Source organism: Camarhynchus parvulus, chromosome 1A, assembly GCF_901933205.1.
Source record: "Camarhynchus parvulus chromosome 1A, STF_HiC, whole genome shotgun sequence".
NCBI lineage: Eukaryota > Metazoa > Chordata > Aves > Passeriformes > Thraupidae > Camarhynchus > Camarhynchus parvulus.
This window is the reverse complement of record NC_044586.1, coordinates 57058812-57074797: the sequence shown is the minus strand read 5'-3', so window position 1 is coordinate 57074797 and position 15986 is coordinate 57058812. Positions and strand designations below refer to the sequence as shown.

At 40.8% G+C, this 15986-nt stretch overlaps 2 protein-coding genes across 3 annotated transcripts; one reads left to right on the top strand and one right to left on the bottom strand.

The window, feature by feature from the left end:
* The first annotated feature begins 186 nt into the window (after positions 1-186).
* Positions 187-11112, top strand: RINT1 (RAD50 interactor 1). Its single transcript, XM_030960714.1, has 14 exons — positions 187-353; positions 1403-1598; positions 1764-2005; positions 2172-2345; positions 2427-2576; positions 3734-3890; positions 5673-5783; positions 5966-6191; positions 6771-6908; positions 7663-7862; positions 9048-9262; positions 9921-10101; positions 10185-10303; positions 10877-11112. Exons 2-14 carry the CDS (start codon positions 1422-1424, stop codon positions 11088-11090), a joined length of 2304 nt encoding a protein of 767 aa, XP_030816574.1. The 5' UTR covers positions 187-353; positions 1403-1421; the 3' UTR covers positions 11091-11112.
* Positions 8948-13564, bottom strand: EFCAB10 (EF-hand calcium binding domain 10). 2 transcript variants are annotated; one of them, XM_030960716.1, is made up of 4 exons: positions 13333-13564; positions 13055-13219; positions 12688-12772; positions 8948-9245 (listed from the first exon to the last, which is right to left on the bottom strand). In XM_030960716.1, exons 1-4 carry the CDS (start codon positions 13430-13432, stop codon positions 9212-9214), a joined length of 384 nt encoding a protein of 127 aa, XP_030816576.1. In that variant the 5' UTR covers positions 13433-13564; the 3' UTR covers positions 8948-9211. The 2 variants fall into 2 exon arrangements, with proteins under 2 accessions (XP_030816576.1, XP_030816575.1); XM_030960715.1 differs by lacking the exon at positions 8948-9245 and adding an exon at positions 11745-12152.
* Positions 13565-15986: the final 2422 nt, after the last annotated feature.

Here is a 15986-nt window from a genome sequence, read left to right as displayed (position 1 = left end):
GGGCCCCGGGAGCGGCGGCGCGCCTGCGCCCCGCGCTCCGTCACCCGCGGCGCTGCTGACGCGGCGGGGGCGGGGCCGCGGCCGCCGGGACCCGCGGGAGCGCGCTGAGGGCTCCAGGCGGCGGTTCCCGCACCTTCCCGTCCCTGCGGCGCCGTCCTGCGAGGGGAAGCGGCGGCTGGTCGGCCGGCGCCCGTGGCCGGGGAGGAAGGGCTTGCCGAGTCGCCGCCCGGCTGAGGGGCTGCCCGGCCGCCAGCCCGGGCCGCGGTCGGCGGTCGGTGGCGCTCCGCTCGCAGCCTCCCGGAGCCCTCAGAGCCTTCCGCCGGCCCTTGGAAGGGCCCGGCCCTCTGGCCGAGGTGGGTGCTGAGCCGCGGGGCTGAGCAGGCAGCTGCTGGGGGGATGCGCCCACACACCTGTTCCTACCTCGTGTAACCCGATCCTTTCCACTAAGTATGCAAAGAGCAGCGTTTGTTTTTTTTTTTTTTTTCCCTGCTGTATGTTTACATTGCTGCAAACAGGAATTTTACTGTTCTGCTTTCTTTATTCGATTATTCCTCTGCAGCACCCTTGAATCACCCAGTTTGTTCTGCCTGGTGCTCTCTATTGCCTCTGCAACTCAGGCTCATCGGCTGCACCGCTGTCTCACCCCTGTTGTCATTTCAATAGGGATTTTCACTTAATTAAACCTGGTAGCAGACGAAGTGCAAGTGTATCGGGTTTTATTTTTAAATACTGTTTTGAAAGTGACTCGAAGAAGTAGAGGATTGAACTAGCCAGACAGTTGTCATTGTTGCCTTTTTTGTTTCACTGTGAACATCCTCTCAATGTCAGGTTTCTCTGGATGCTGCCAAATGTGTGGATCAGCAAGCGTCTTTTAAGTTATACTGTGTGGGGGTTTTTTGGTAAATATTTCCGTGATGTATTTGCTTTCCAAATTATTGTAAGGCCCACATGGATACTTTGCTAGTAACACAATTGTAATGAGTTGGTAACTCTGAAATTTCGTAAACTTGTGGAAAGGGAAAGTGGAACATTATCTTCCTTTGCATTTTACTTTTTTTTGTAGTTTTCATTACGTTTTCTATGTTATATATGTAAGAACTACATATTTCTTGAACTATTTTTAATAAAATTCGTGCTTTTGGGGAAGGAAGAAATTAACAGATGTGTTTCTCTTCGGTAGTTAAAATGTAATAAATCACCAGTTGGCTATGCCAGCAAGGTTTTATCTCACCTCAGACTTACGCCAGCAAGTTGTCTCACTTTAAGTAGTATAATTCATGAATATGGTATTTCAGTCTCGGTTTAAATTGAGCTGCCCAGCTTTTCATGGAGTTTTGTTCCTCAACAGATAATATTTGTTTGTGCTGTCTTAGTGTCGGCTAATTAGAAGTCATATACTCAGTATTGCAGAGAAAGAAGCCATGGCAAGCATTGCTGTTAGAAAGAAAGAAGTCACTAGAGATCTAGACCACTGTGATATCCCATACTATGTTTCTGAATTTGTGGAAAGAGAACTTGGAAATGACTATGATTCCCTGGGGAAGCTAGACAGCCTGATTGAAAAGCTATCTGAAAACAAAAAGCACTTAGAAGAACAGGTAAGCATCTTTCAGTTTCATTTTTTTTCTTCTTCTGAACATGCTGTATGACTGATTGAGAATATGAAACAAAATGAAATGTATCAGTGGGCCTGATACACAGTGGCACTGCTCTACACAGTGCAGTGGTTTTATGTCTGCCTTAATACATCTCTGTCAATGCAGGTACTTACAGTTTCGTCAGAAGTCCCTAAAAGAATTCAGAATGCCTTAAAGAATGCAGAAGATTCCAAAAAGTCTCTGAGTCAGCTTCTGGAGGAGGAAACTGTTCTGTCAGAGTCCATCAACAGCCACTTGCTGAAAGCTGAGCCATGGATGGAGGATCTGGATGTGCTGATAGGCCAGGTGGAGGAGATCGAGCGACACCTGGCCTACCTCCAGTGGATTTCTCGCATAGAAGAGCTCAGGTAGTTCTGAGTGCTGTATGTATGTTCTGAGACTGGTGACCTGGTTTATCCCCTTATTAAAATATTTTAAATTCAAGAAGGTTTTGTCTTTTCTTTTCAATATCCAAATTATTCTCTTCTGTTATCGTTAATGAATATTTGGCCTTGTCTTTTTGGTGTTTTATAGTGATAGCATTCAGCAATATCTGATGACCAACAATGTTCCAGAGGCAGCCAGTACTCTAGCATTCATGGCAGAACTGGATATTAAACTTCAGGAGTCATCTTGTTCTCATCTTCTTGCTTTTGTGAGATCCACTGTTAAATTCTGGCATAAAATCCTTAAGGACAAATTGACAAGGTAAGAGAGATACTGTGACTCCCTCATCTTTGTGTTGTTCTGTCAGTTGGTGTCCAACTGTGTTTATATTTTGTGTTGCAGTGACTTTGAGGAGGTGCTGACGCAGCTCCGCTGGCCCTTTGTGGGGCCACCTCAGTCCCAGGCATTTGGCCTTGCTGCACCAGCCAACGCTCCTGAGGTGTACAACAACTTGGAGATGCTGTTCTGTCAGCTTCTGAAACTGCAAACCTCGTATCCTTTTCAATTCTTGCAGTGTATTTTAGCAAGAATAAAAACTTAGAGATGTGTGTTCTCAAGGAGAATTATTTAAATTTTTTCCTCCCTAAAGAGAGAAGATAATTTATATTTCTTTGTATTAACATGAGAATGTTGTGGGAATTTGGAGGAGTTTTTTGTTTGGGTTTTTTTGGTATTTAGAAAATGCCAAGTGCCAAAGTTGTCCTTTTTGTCAGTAGCAACATTTTAACTCCAAGTCATCAAATCCAGTGCTTTCATGGTAGCTGACAGTTTAGGTTGCATGAGGATTTGGCTTTATTCTGTTTGGAAACATTACCCATGCATGTTAATGAAAAAATGGTGATGTGTGTTTTATTAGACACAGTTAATGGTTTTCCTTTTATAGCCTTATGTGAAATAACCTTTAATCACTTTAATATGTCCTGCCCTGGAAGGAAAAAGGGGAAACCATACATGTCTTGGAAGGAGACTTTACAAAGAGGGGAGACTGCAGGAGGGTTTCTGTTATGCAGCAATCATAGTCTGCCTTTGAGATTGCTCAGAGGGCACTGCTGCTCGTTCTGTCCCTGATTTTTATGAATTAAATAATTCACAAAAAATCAGTTAAAACTAAAGCTCAGCAAAGCCTTTGTGTGTGTGTGTGTGTGACTGTGGCTTGTGGCTACTGGGTTTTTTTTAATCACATAGTGGAAAGATGCAAGACCATTGTGCACAATCCTGAGTTGGTAACAATTTTGGTTTGGCAGAGTGGCTCACTTAAATCCATTACATGAAAATGGGAAATCATGTGTTGCATTTATTAATCCCAGGAGTCTTAATCCTCCTTTAACAAATATGCATAAGTGTGTCTCTTGGACAGCCACTGTGTTTGTTTCTGACAGTGGTGGTTTGCTGGGTTCTTACCAGTTTCCTAAATCAAACAGACTTAAGGGACATGTATTCTCATGGAATAAATAAACTCTAAAGGCCTGAGTTATATTTAATACTACATAAAGTGGAATATTTAGAGTATCTTTGTATTGTTTTCATAGTACTGCCTTCAGTCAATAGTGTAGAACTAAGCAGTGTTCATTTATTAAAAACCTATTCTATTGAAATTATGATGCTGGGGTAATTCAACACTTACATCCATCCTTGACTGTCAATCTTAGAGATGAGCTGTTAACCAAACCCAAACAATTGCCGGAAAAGTACCCTTTACCCCCTTCACCACCAGTCATCCTTCCAATACAGATCATGCTGAATCCTCTTCAGAAAAGATTCAAGTATCATTTCACTGGAAATAAACAAACCAATGTTCTTAATAAGGTATGGGAGAAAGTGTTTTGACATTTCTAAATTGCTTTGTAAGCAACCTCTAGATTGCTGTGTTTAAATTGTATAGATTTCAAGTTTTCCAAAATTAGGATTCTTCAAAACTGTGCAGTTCTTGTGCCTACCTAAGTGTGGACAGACATCAAGATAGCACTTGGAGACCTTTCAGAGACACAGGCATTTTCTCTGGGTGAGGCAATATTTTTCCCTTGCCCAGACTCTTCATAAAGCATCATTACAATCTTAGACTGACTCCCATCTGTTCACAGGTTTTGATTCATTTCCTCTGTCGTATTGCAAATGGTTTTGCACTGTTCTGTATTTTTTGAGCTCAAAGGCTGTGACTTTGATTTTTGGCACTGTGTTTTGCTACCTTCATGTGACTGAAAATGTTGGATATGAAATGTGATTAGTCTAAAGGTATTGTTAAATAATTCTTCTTTTTAATGGGTTGAATTTTTAAATTGACATAAGAGATGCTGAGTTTATCAGTTGGAAACTGACTCACTTTTTGTGTGAATTGCCTTCAAAGACTGAGGAATTTTATCTGAGAATTACCACTGGAATGGGTTTCATTGCATTAATTCCACTGCATTGTCTGGAGCAGAGTTTAAGAGCTGTTTTGTAACAGTCCTGTTGCACAGGTCTGCTTATGATCACCATCTTGTGTAAATCTAAATACATTTGCAATCTTGACAGATGCTACTACAGAGCTTTTTAAAATACTGTTGTGTATGTTTGTGGGAAGGAAAGAGGTGGTTAGATATGAACAAAATTATTTTAAAAGCAAATGGAAAATTTTTGTTCAAGACATTGAATTTGCAAACAGCAATAGGTTAATTATTTTAAAAATAAGAACTTATTAAGAAAATGTTACAGGGAATCTAGTGTCAGGTCAGAAGGACATTTCAACAGGGCATTGCTGAAATTTGGTTTGGGTTTTTTGTTTAGTAATTACTTGTATAATGCAATAAAGAAATTATCAGTGTAAAATATTTAAAAGACAGCAACCTGGACTAGATTAACAGTATTTCAGAGGAGAGGCTCAGAGTTCACAATGACCTTGCCCAGCTGGGGAAGGACTGTCCAAAAAATTTAACAACCCAGGCATGATAAAATTAATGAGACAAGTGAAAATGAATACAGAGGTGAGAAACAGACACACAGGAATGTGAGTGCACCTCAGCAGAAGGTTCCTACGCTGTCTGGAGTGAGGAAGCAGGAACTGCTTCCAGTTGCACTAACACTGAAAGAAGTGTTCATCCAAACCTGCAGCCCATAATTTTAGGTGTGGAAACTTGAAAAAACTTAAAGGCATTAAAATGTGAAATGAGGTGATAGATTCCCCACTTCTGGGGGAGGTGGGGCTGAAGTTAGATACAATAACAATAAGAGCAGAGCTTTTCACAGGAGCTCATCGTTTTTATTGTACCAAGAAATAAGGGCCACATAGGAGAACAGGAAGAAGTATATGAAGCAGAAACAAGGCTCTCGTGAGTGAGAAAGCAGTAGAGAAAGGGGAAATAAAAATGCAACTTTTGCTTGAGAAACACAATATTTGGTACATTTAAGACAATGAAAATCCAGAAATATTTTTCTGATAACGCTTTTATATAGATGAAAGTTAAGTAAAACAGAGTGAAGGACTTGTGTGACCTGAGGTCACAAGAAGGCAGGGAAAGAGAGTTGTACTTTTAGAAATTTGTCCTAAAATACTAGTAGCACTTGAATAAATGTTTGCATGCATTTAATAATTTCTTTTCTTTTTTAAATAAGCCTGAGTGGTATTTAACACAAGTACTTATGTGGATTGGAAATCATTCAAAGTTCCTTGATGACAAAATCCAGCCAATACTGGAGAAGGCAGGATCTTCAGTGAATGCTGGGGTAAGTAATGAGATGGTTTGTAAATGTGAATATAAATATCTAAGTCAGCTTCTGATAGATATTTGGCCCATTTCCACTGAAACATGTACGTGGTGAGACTTAGTCTAGTAGCAGTTTCTTGTGTACATGTTTGCACATGTCAGTACTTCCTGTCTCTGACATTCACTTCTTTCCTTCCAAAGCTTGAATTCTCTCGTGCTCTAGTGATGCTGATTTTGGAGAAGTTGGCTGCTGATATTCCCTGCCTGTTGTATGATGATACACTCTTTTGTCACCTCGTGGATGAGGTCCTTCTATTTGAGAGAGAGTTATACAGCGTTCATGGTTATCTCAGCAGCCTTCCCAGCTGCATGCATATTCTGTCAGAAGAATCCTGCTTCCAAAGGTGGCTAACAGTGGAAAAAAAATGTAAGACTTCCAGTGCATTTTGTTGGCCTTTATATTGAACAGTCACAAAGTATGTGTCTACTTACACAGCTACCCTTCTTAAATAGGATAAGTCCCTTGAACAGGGCTACTGCCAAAAACATATGTATTTTTATGCTCTGTAATTATTCTGAATAAAAATTGATTAGGTTTCAACAGTGCCTCTATTTTGTGGGACTCTTGTCCCTTAGTTGTGTGCAATCAAGTAGGCTTATTTTTGGACAAATGTTATGTGTGTGCAGAGAGAGATGGATTGTAAATTGAAATAAGGGGGAGGTATTCGTTTTTGAGAAATGAAGAAGAAATATATTGGAAAAGAGTAAGCCAACTATTAAAAAAGAAAACCACCCCCCAGTCAATTCTGGCAGTTAACTCTGTTAACAGTGTTGCAAATAGATACATTGAAGCTGGTTTTGTATGAAACGAGTTGTCAGTAATTTTTTATAAACTGAAAATGCAAAATTTAACTTACTAAAGATAAGGCTTTTATGTTAGTATACTTTAGAGGGGCTTTTGTTTGATTTTTTTTTATTAAAAACTTAAAAGTTTTTTGCATTTCAGTTGCTCTTCAGAAAATGGACTCTATGCTTTCATCAGAGGCTGCATGGATATCACAGTACAAAGATATCACTGATGTAGATGAAATGAAAGTTCCAGATTGTGCTGAAACTTTTATGACTCTCTTGTTAGTTATAACAGGTAATTATATCTATGGGCATTGCTCTTGTTTGTAGTGAACAGTAAAAAAACCTTCAGCTAACAGATTTCTTTACTAAATAATCTACTAAATATTCATTGTCAGCTGTAGTCACCAAATAATCTTGCAAAGCTGTGATATCTGCAGTTTAATAAAAACTTCCTCTTCATTTTGTATTTTGGACACTAACTCATGCATGAATAATCTTGACCTAGTGACATGTTTGCAAAATAATAATTATAAATATATGTTTGATATTTACCATAGTCTCTCATAGTTGGCAGAATATAATTTGTTGCAATTCACTAATAAATCCTAATAGTCCATTTGAATCTGTGACAATTCAGAAGCTATTAAGTAACTTCTCTTTTTTTGCAACAGTACATAAGAGCAAGTGTGTTTTCAGGAGACCCTTGCATCTTCAATGGCTTTGTCTCTCTCTGTGTGAGGAGGCTTTAGGGGCCACACTGGAGGTTGTGGTATTATCACACATTGCCTCAAGTGTTAGAGCACGAACTGCTCGTGGAATCAGGAGGGGGAAGAAAGTTGTTGCATGTTTAGCTTTTGCATGGGCAGTTTCCCTGAAAACATTGAAATATTGGCTGGTTTAAATACTGACATCTAAATACTGACTTTTTGATGTCCTCATAGGCATGAGGTGGTGCATGTATGGGCCTGCTGCCTGTGATGTTTCTTTTTGAAAAGCTTTTATTTAATGTTGGAAAGCCTAAAAACATTTTATTAATGTCTTTCCAGACAGGTATAAGAATCTTCCAACAGCTTCCAGAAAGCTCCAGTTCCTGGGCCTACAAAAGGAGTTAGTTGATGATTTCAGGATACGATTAACTCAAGTGATGAAGGAAGAGACAAGAGCTTCCTTAGGATTCCGATACTGTGCAATCCTTAATGCTGTTAACTACATAGCAACAGTGTTGGCAGACTGGGCTGACAATGTAGTAAGTAAATATTCTTCTTTAGGAAAAAAACATTTTTAAATGGAGGAGGGATGTTTGTTTTGTAACAAACATTTTCTTTTCAGCACTTTGTAGGTGTATTCAGGAGAATTAATTACTGAAAAAGTAGAATGAGATATAAATTTGGATTTAGTAAAAGATGTATAAATAAGGACAGGTTATTGTTTGAGGCCTAAGCTGCCAATTATAAACTTTCTAGGGAAATGCAGAGAGAGCCCGGGAAATGGAATAATCTGAAGAGACCAAAAAACCTAGTCTCTTTTACATGCTTTTTATTGTAAAAAAAAAGTGAATTTTGAAGATCTTGGAACAGAGCAGCAGCCTTTGCCTGGTGCTTGAACTCCTCCCATGGCAGGAGAGTTTAGACAGATCCATGTGTGTATCTGTGTTGCAGCACAGTTCAGTGGTGTCCCAGAAAAGCTGCTGGTAACTGGGAATTAGTGACTGCTGTACAACAGCCTGGTGGCAGCACGGCCTAGTGAGGAATTGCAGCTTTTCTGCACCTATTGGTGCTGAAGGTCAGAAAACATTTTACACATGGAGTGTGCAGAATAAGGCATGGTGTGGGCTGTGGGTAGCCTCCAAAATCTTACTGTCTTCACAGGAACCTGTGGCTCTAGCAGGGGATAATCTTGACTTGATAGGACAGCAGCCTTCATGTTGTTTAACTGCATCTACTAGTGCCTTGATCTGCTTAAAAGCAAAACCAACAAGTTGTTGCCACAATGAACTCAATAAACTAAATTCATTTTCTTGATGTTGTCAGCACAGTAAATTTATAATTCAGTGAATAATCATTGCTAAAAAGTTACAATTAAAGTTTATTTTTGCAAATCTTAAAGAGGCCAAGGCAGGGTTTTTAAAGCCTGCTGCTGTCAATCTTAAAATATCTTCTCAGTATTTCTTTAGATCTCTTCCCTTTACCTATCTGCTGTTGTAGCTGAAACCTGTATGAGTTCCATCACTAGGATTAAACCATGTTTTGTTTTTCACTAAATCAGGACCACAGGGAAGGATAAGAAAGTGTTTTTAAAATCTTAGATTTTTAACTTTATAAATGTGCCAGAGGAGAGTGTTTTCTACAACCGTGTCTAACAAAGTACCAATGAAAAGTTCAAGGAGTAAGATTACTTTCTATGGTGTTCCTCTCTGGTTTTGTTTGCCTAGTTCTTCTTGCAGCTGCAGCAGGCCGAGCTGGAGGTCCGTGCAGAAAGTGACACCATGAGCCAGCTCCAGCTGGGACAGCTGGCATCCATGGAGAGCTCTGTCTTTGATGACATGATCAACCTCCTGGAGCGCCTCAAGCATGACATGCTGACACGACAAGTAGATCATGTCTTCAGAGAGGTCAAAGATGCTGCAAAGCTGTACAAAAAAGAGAGGTGATTCTGTTTATTTAATCTCTTTGCATATTACAGGATTATTTCCTGTTAAAAATATTGAGGTAAGTAAAGGCAAGAATAGATAATAGGCAGTATTTTTTTTCTGGAGTAGGAAAGCTGCAGGGTAGTAAAGTCTGAAAAATACTCTTTATTCTTACCTGGTGACAATTGTTATACTTTTCTAAAGCAGTTCCACAATTAGTAGATGTATTAGTTTAAAATCCTAGGAAAGATTCTGGATCGTTCTAGTTTTCTATTTTGAGCAGGAATTATTTTCTTCATAGTGGTATTGAAGATTTTATGCAAAATGGCCTGTCATGACTGTTCTGTCTTAACAGACTCCTAGGGCTTCTTGAATATTTTCTTCTGAGTAGAATTTCTGAAGTACTTCATAAAAGGAATAGAACTCAATGATTTTCAGATTAGATGGGGTTCCCTAGAATGACATGTTCAGAGATTTATAACTAAAGCATGAGTTTAATATTAAATGAAATTCAAACACAGCATTAGACTGATAACTTTTAGATTAGAAATGGGAAAAGATTGTCTCTGAAACATTGTAAATGGGTAAAAAATTTTTTAAAGGGTAATTTGAACTTCAGTTGTTGTAACATGAATAATTTCACTCTAGTGACTGCAGTGCAATGGTTTCTTTCAGGTGGTTGTCTTTACCCTCTCAAGCAGAGCAAGCAGTGATGTCCTTGTCGAGCACGGCGTGCCCGATGCTGCAGACACTGCGAGACCGTTTGCTGCAACTGGAGCAGCAGCTCTGCCACTCACTGTTCAAAATCTTCTGGCAAATGCTTGCAGAGAAAGTGGATCTGCACATCTATCAGGAGGTGGGTATCAGTGTGACCTGTGCAGTGCCCTGTAGGTGTCAGTGCCTGGCTCAAACAGCAGATGCACCTCTTTGTGTTTGCAGATCATTATGGCAAATCATTTCAATGAAGGAGGAGCAGCACAACTCCACTTCGACATGAGTCGGAATTTGTTCCCCCTATTTTCACATTACTGCAAGAGGCCAGAAAACTACTTCAAGCAGTAAGTAAAGGCAAAACTTCTGATCTACTGGTATTTCAGAAGTGTGTGTCCAGAGAAATAAAAGTGTTCTGCTTAAACCAAGATTTTTTCAGTTAGTTTTGATCCACATTTTAAATGTGTGGATCATGTATGTGTCTGATATTTTCAGCTAGGAAAGTTGATTCTGTAGCATGTACTCACACAGCAACAGACTGTGGCATGTCTTGGAGTATTTTGTGCAGTCAGGATGTCTAGATAAAATTATGGAAGGAATATTAAGAGGCACAAACCTCTGATTCTGGGGCCAAAGAAACTAGTCAAAGATACAGTTACAACACAACAAACTTTATTGTTAGAAGGACTACTTTAAACTATTTTCCTCCTCGGGATTGCCTTGTGAGGCATGAGAAGTTGCTACTTTCTTTCTGGTTAGTCTATTTCCCTAGCCCAGTGTCCTAAATAGTCCAGCATCAAAATCCTCAGCTGATCGAGGCTGAAATCTGAGTATTTTTAAACCAACATGGAGCATGGAAGGGTTTTTTGTTACACTTAAATTTGTGCTGCTTACATTAATCCATGTAACTTTTCCTCTAGCATAAAAGAAGCCTGCATTATCCTGAACCTGAATATTGGCTCTGCTTTGCTTCTGAAGGATGTCCTACAGTCAGCTTCAGAAAATGAACCATTAAAGCCCAGCCAGCCATCTGCAACAGCAGCACTAAATGAACTTGGAGTTTATAAACTGGCTCAAAGGGATGTTGAGATTCTTCTCAGTTTGAGAGCCAATTGGCCAAATACAGGAAAATAAAGACTTTGAAAATGGTTAATAACGTGGACTAGATTACGTATTCCAAACAAAAATCTTGTAATCTACTTATTTCTTTCATTTTTTTATGCTGAGAGATTGTTTTAATTGAATCTTATGCCTTATTCTATACAGTTCAAAGAAAAAATTAAAAATGCTACTGACTTGATGTTGAACTGTGCAGATCTTATTTTCCATGGCCACCTTGCCATTGCATTTGGAAGCTAAAACTGTTCATCTCTAAGGAATAGTCTGCCTTGTCTGCATCATTCTAAGGAACAGAGTATTTACAGTGTAAATGCAGTTTTGTACAGCATGGGCTAATGTTCCCTATGAACTGGTCAGTCTTCAGTTAAACACAGATGTTTTAGATCTCCAAATTCCAGATAATGGATGTTCTGTATTAAAATGTATATAATCAATGCAGAAGGAAGGAATGTGTCACTGTTTTCTTCATACAAATTAAGATTGTTTTTTCTGTAAAAGACTATCTCCTAATTTTTAAACAAAAGTTTCTCCTTACAGATTGCATACTGTGTGCTAAGTTTGAAAATACCACTTGGAAATGCTACCTGCATTTACATGTGGACATTTGTCATAACTTGTTGAAGTTGTTTTTTCCTTAAAAATACCTGAAAACCAAAATGCAGCACAAGCCCAAAACCCAACTTTATTTTATTCAGTGCTAATGAGCCAACAGGTAACAATCCTTTACTGTAAACTATGACCTGAAGGAGGAAACTCCAAAATACAATTTCAGTTGCAAAAGAGATTGCTACTTTTTTTTTAACCATCTAATTATATTAAGAACAACAATTCTTAACTATATACTCCCTCCAGTGCCTGCTGGACATGCATATGTTCTTGTCACTTGTCCTTTTCAGCTGATTGCTCCACTGAAGGGCAGGGAAGATGAGAAAAAGAGAAAAGAGAATATTGCTTAAAATTGACTCTTCACAGCTGACAAACCAGAAGAAAAATTAGGGAAGATGCCTGTTTTTAATCTATATAGCAGACCACTGCTCAAACTAATACACAGACCAGCTCTCCAGCATCTTTTTCTTCCTAAGACAGAAAAAGAAAATCTCTAGTTAGATAATGAGGATAATTATTTCCTTACCTTTCAGCAATTGCAACAGTTACTAAAAAATTTCTCCTAGAACCATATCTTGACTGTGAGGAATTATTTGAACTCTGAATCTATTTCATCTCCAGCTGTGCTACCATCCCTGACAAAGATGACAACAGGCTCTCACTGTTCCACATTTCTAGATCAGTATTTTAACCCCTGGGCTGCCAGATGACCTTCAGTCTGACCTGAGGGGTGGGTACTGTGAGAGGATCCTGAAACTGAGGGGGTGGAGGGCATGGAGTTTGGTTCACCTTACAGCAAGGCAAGAAGGTCAGGCAGTAGCTGACCTCGGTTTTTTAATCTTGCAATGCAAAGTGACACAGTCGAGCTTAAACTAGCAATTAAACTATCTGTTAATTATGTAAGCTTTGTAAATAAAAAATTAATCTCAGTAAAGTATCTCCTATGCATATGCCCCCCTCCCAAAAATAAAACAAAAACCAACACCACAATTTTAATTAAACTTACATTCCTTCCTTGAATTCATCCAGTGTGATCTCCACATCATCTTCTAGCTCCAAATCCTCAGTGCTCAGTCCCAAAGTTTTAAGGGCTAAAGTTAACAAAAGAGAATTTCTTATGCAAGTTTTTGGAAAGACAAATTTCAATTTAAAGGTGCCTAGATCTCACAGAAGGTAAATGTGTGCAGCATAACAACATGTAACTTAAACGCAGGAAACTTAACCACATGTAACTTTTTTCAACTTTCCAAGTTCCAGGTTGTGTGGGCAGTTGTGTGGATAATTTTGAAGTATACAGATGGGTAACTTTGAAGGTATTTTAACAGTTCTGTGCAAGGGAACAGTTTGGTGCGGCAGGGTGCAGGCGGACGCACCTTCCCTGTACTGCGCGGGCCGGATGGAGCCCTGGCCCAGGACATCCAGCAGGCTGAACATGGCCTCCACGTTGGCCTCGTCCATGAGGAACGGGTACTCGCCCTCGGCTCGCCTCCCAGCCTTCACCCGCTCCAGCACCTGGATCAGGAACTCTCGTGGCCGCTCTGCAAGGAGGTCAGAGTGCCCGCGGGCACCGGGCCTCAGCCGGGGCGCGGAGGCCGCGCAGCCCCGCCGCCCCCGCTGCCCCCGCTGCCGGCGGGGCCGGGCCTGCGCGCACCGGGCCGGTGGAAGAGCAGCAGCGCTCCGAGGCGGTGCAGCAGCTCGGGCAACCGGTGCCGCCGCAGGTACTCGCGGCTCTCCTCCTCGCCCGCCGCCATCCCGCGGTACCGGGGCGGTGTGAGGGGCGCAGCGGCGGGAGCCGGGCGGGCACGGGCGGGAGGAGAGCGAGCAGAGGAGCCCGCGGCGGCTCCGGCCCCGGGACGCTCCGCGGGGACAGCGGGAAGGGAAGGGAAGGAAGAACTGACTGACTTTCCTGGAAGTCGTCACGGTAGCACCGGAACAGCCACGCCTCGCTCCCCGCTGGGTCCCGGCTCTGCCTTGGTCCGTGGGAAAAGCAAATGACCCGCGGTCGGTCCCTTGTAACACGTATGTGGGTGCTGAGGGCCCGTTAGTCCGGAGAAGACTCATGGTAGCCCCCTCAATGCAAGTAAATGTCTCAAAGGGCAAGAGGATGTGTCAGACTCTTCAGTGGTGTCAGAGACAGGACGGGTAGCATTGGCCATAAAACAAAACACAAGAAGTTCCACCTCAACACGAGGAAGCACTTCCTTACGTTGAGGGCAGCAGAGCACTGGAACAGGCTGCCCAGGGCGGTGGCGGAGTCTCCCTCTCCGGAGACATTCCGAACCCGCCGGGACGTGCTCCGGTGTCACCGGCGGCAGGTGACCCTGCCCTGGCAGCGGGGCTGGACAGGATGGTCTCCAGGGGTCCCTCCCAACCCAAAGGGTTCTGTGATTCTGTGTTCTCACCTCCAGCCACGTCTCCTTCCACCGGCGGTACCGCCTTCTTCTCCTCCCGCCGCCCCCAGGCACAGCCCTGGTTCATCCCGCCCTGTGAGGGGCTGCCTGGATGTTCCCGGTCTTCTACACCCGTACGAGGGGCAAAACCAATGGCCAGCAACTGAGAGTAAGAGAGTTTATATTTTTAAACTCTCTTATTTATTTTAATATTATATTTAAATAATTTTATATTATTAAGTCTGTGCAAACAGAGAAGAGACATCAAAGAAGCTTTCGACTGTACTACCCACTGCTAATGGGAGAACCATAATCAAGTAAACCATCCCAGTAAAAAAAAAAAAAATTAAGGAAATCTACAAAGATATAGCTATCTGCCATCAAACAAAATCAGATAATGATAAATGAGCATGTAGTACAGCAAAATAGTATTCCTATGAAAAATCTAGTGCTAAATGTATTTAACTATTTGCCAAAACTAAAATTTCACAAGACATTAATAGAATTCACTTAATTTTTTCTTAGATAAAGTGGGAGAAAGGCAGCATCCAACCTGCAGAGATTGTACAGCCATGTGCTGTCTGTATTCTCTGTTATTTTAAACTGACTATGCTACCTGCTTTTAGTCTCAATTAGGGCTAGAGGAACTGTAGCTTTCTAACAGTTGCTCTTATGACAGTTGCCAGGCAGTGATGGAAATGTCCTTCTCCTGAGTAAAACATTCCATAGTTACTCAATCCGTTCCTGCATTTGCCTTTCTATGCCTTTCTGCAGAGTTTGCAAAGCATTAGCAAAAATTTTTCCTAAAAAAGAGCCATAGCAGAAAGCGCACATTGAAGTGTGGAGAAGTACAAGCAGGAGAAGGGCTGGTCAGCAGAGGAGAAATAAAGATGTGGAAAATACAATCTTGAAAATGAGAGCCTAAGGATAGGAAGATTGACAGGAAAAGAAGGAGCAAGTGAAATAGTGGTAGGTAGGTAGGTCAGTGTTTGGGTCAAGGAAACCAGCATTTGGCAAAGGATGTTTCTCCTTTAGTAGTCAACAAAGATAAACAGTAGGAAATACATGTTAAGGCTAAAATTTTAAGAATAAGCACAGGAATTATGGATTTAAGTGTGTCTCCCTGAGGAATGGTTAAAAAAAATAAAAATCACTGAATAGAGCAAATCCCAATTTGATTTACAACTAGAAATGCATTTTTTAAAATTCTATTTCACTATTAGGGTAACACAATTTATTTACTTGAAAAAATATTCTGATGATGAATCATGTATTTATTATTTACATAATAAATTATTATCCTCAGTTCATGTAATGACAGTACCAGCTATATATATGAATCCTAAAAGTATGATATTTCAGGATAATTTGCAAGGAGCTCCCATGAGCTATTATAAGGGAAACTGAACTTCTGGTGGCTGAGAAAAATAGGATTTGACAAACACCTGAAAGTATTCTGGTTCCATTATAGAGATGCTGCTAAATAAGTTTTAATAAAGAACTAAAGGACCAAATTATTTTCATGTTTAAAGCATCCTCATCGTATAAATTAGATTTCTTTAAAAGGCTTAATACCTGTTGTGATAGAAGCTGAGCCTTCTACAGAATATCACTAGTAATTTAAGCCTTTTATCTAATTTAATAGGGCTAAATAGCCTACAACGAACCTTTGGAGTTGTAATGAAGAGAAACAGGGGCTGCAGGTCAGATATGCAGCTGGTTCCAGAACACCCATTTGTCTTGCAGGGGAAAACAGGCAGGGACGTGCTCTTTCAAATGTGAGTGTCTCAGAGTGTCAGAAGACTGAAGTCTTGGGCTATGGGAAAAGACAGGAGCAATAGAGGCTGGGAAGGATCCCTAGATGTGCCACAGGCTTCCTGTGCACACAGCTGCTGAGAGCAGCTCCTTGAAGGCT

Bases quoted from the DNA above. Each gene is read 5' to 3' on its own strand.
- RINT1 (XM_030960714.1), top strand. From the start codon at position 1,422: ATGGCAAGCATTGCTGTTAGAAAGAAAGAAGTCACTAGAGATCTAGAC. The intron at 9,263-9,920 runs GTGATTCTGTTT...GGTTTCTTTCAG, and splicing joins AAGCTGTACAAAAAAGAGAG to GTGGTTGTCTTTACCCTCTC. The intron at 10,102-10,184 runs GTGGGTATCAGT...TTGTGTTTGCAG, and splicing joins ATCTGCACATCTATCAGGAG to ATCATTATGGCAAATCATTT.
- EFCAB10 (XM_030960715.1), bottom strand. From the start codon at position 13,432: ATGGCGGCGGGCGAGGAGGAGAGCCGCGAGTACCTGCGGCGGCACCGG. The intron at 13,220-13,332 runs GTGCGCGCAGGC...ACCTCCTTGCAG, and splicing joins GCTGCTCTTCCACCGGCCCG to AGCGGCCACGAGAGTTCCTG. The intron at 12,773-13,054 runs GTGCGTCCGCCT...TGTTAACTTTAG, and splicing joins GCCCGCGCAGTACAGGGAAG to CCCTTAAAACTTTGGGACTG.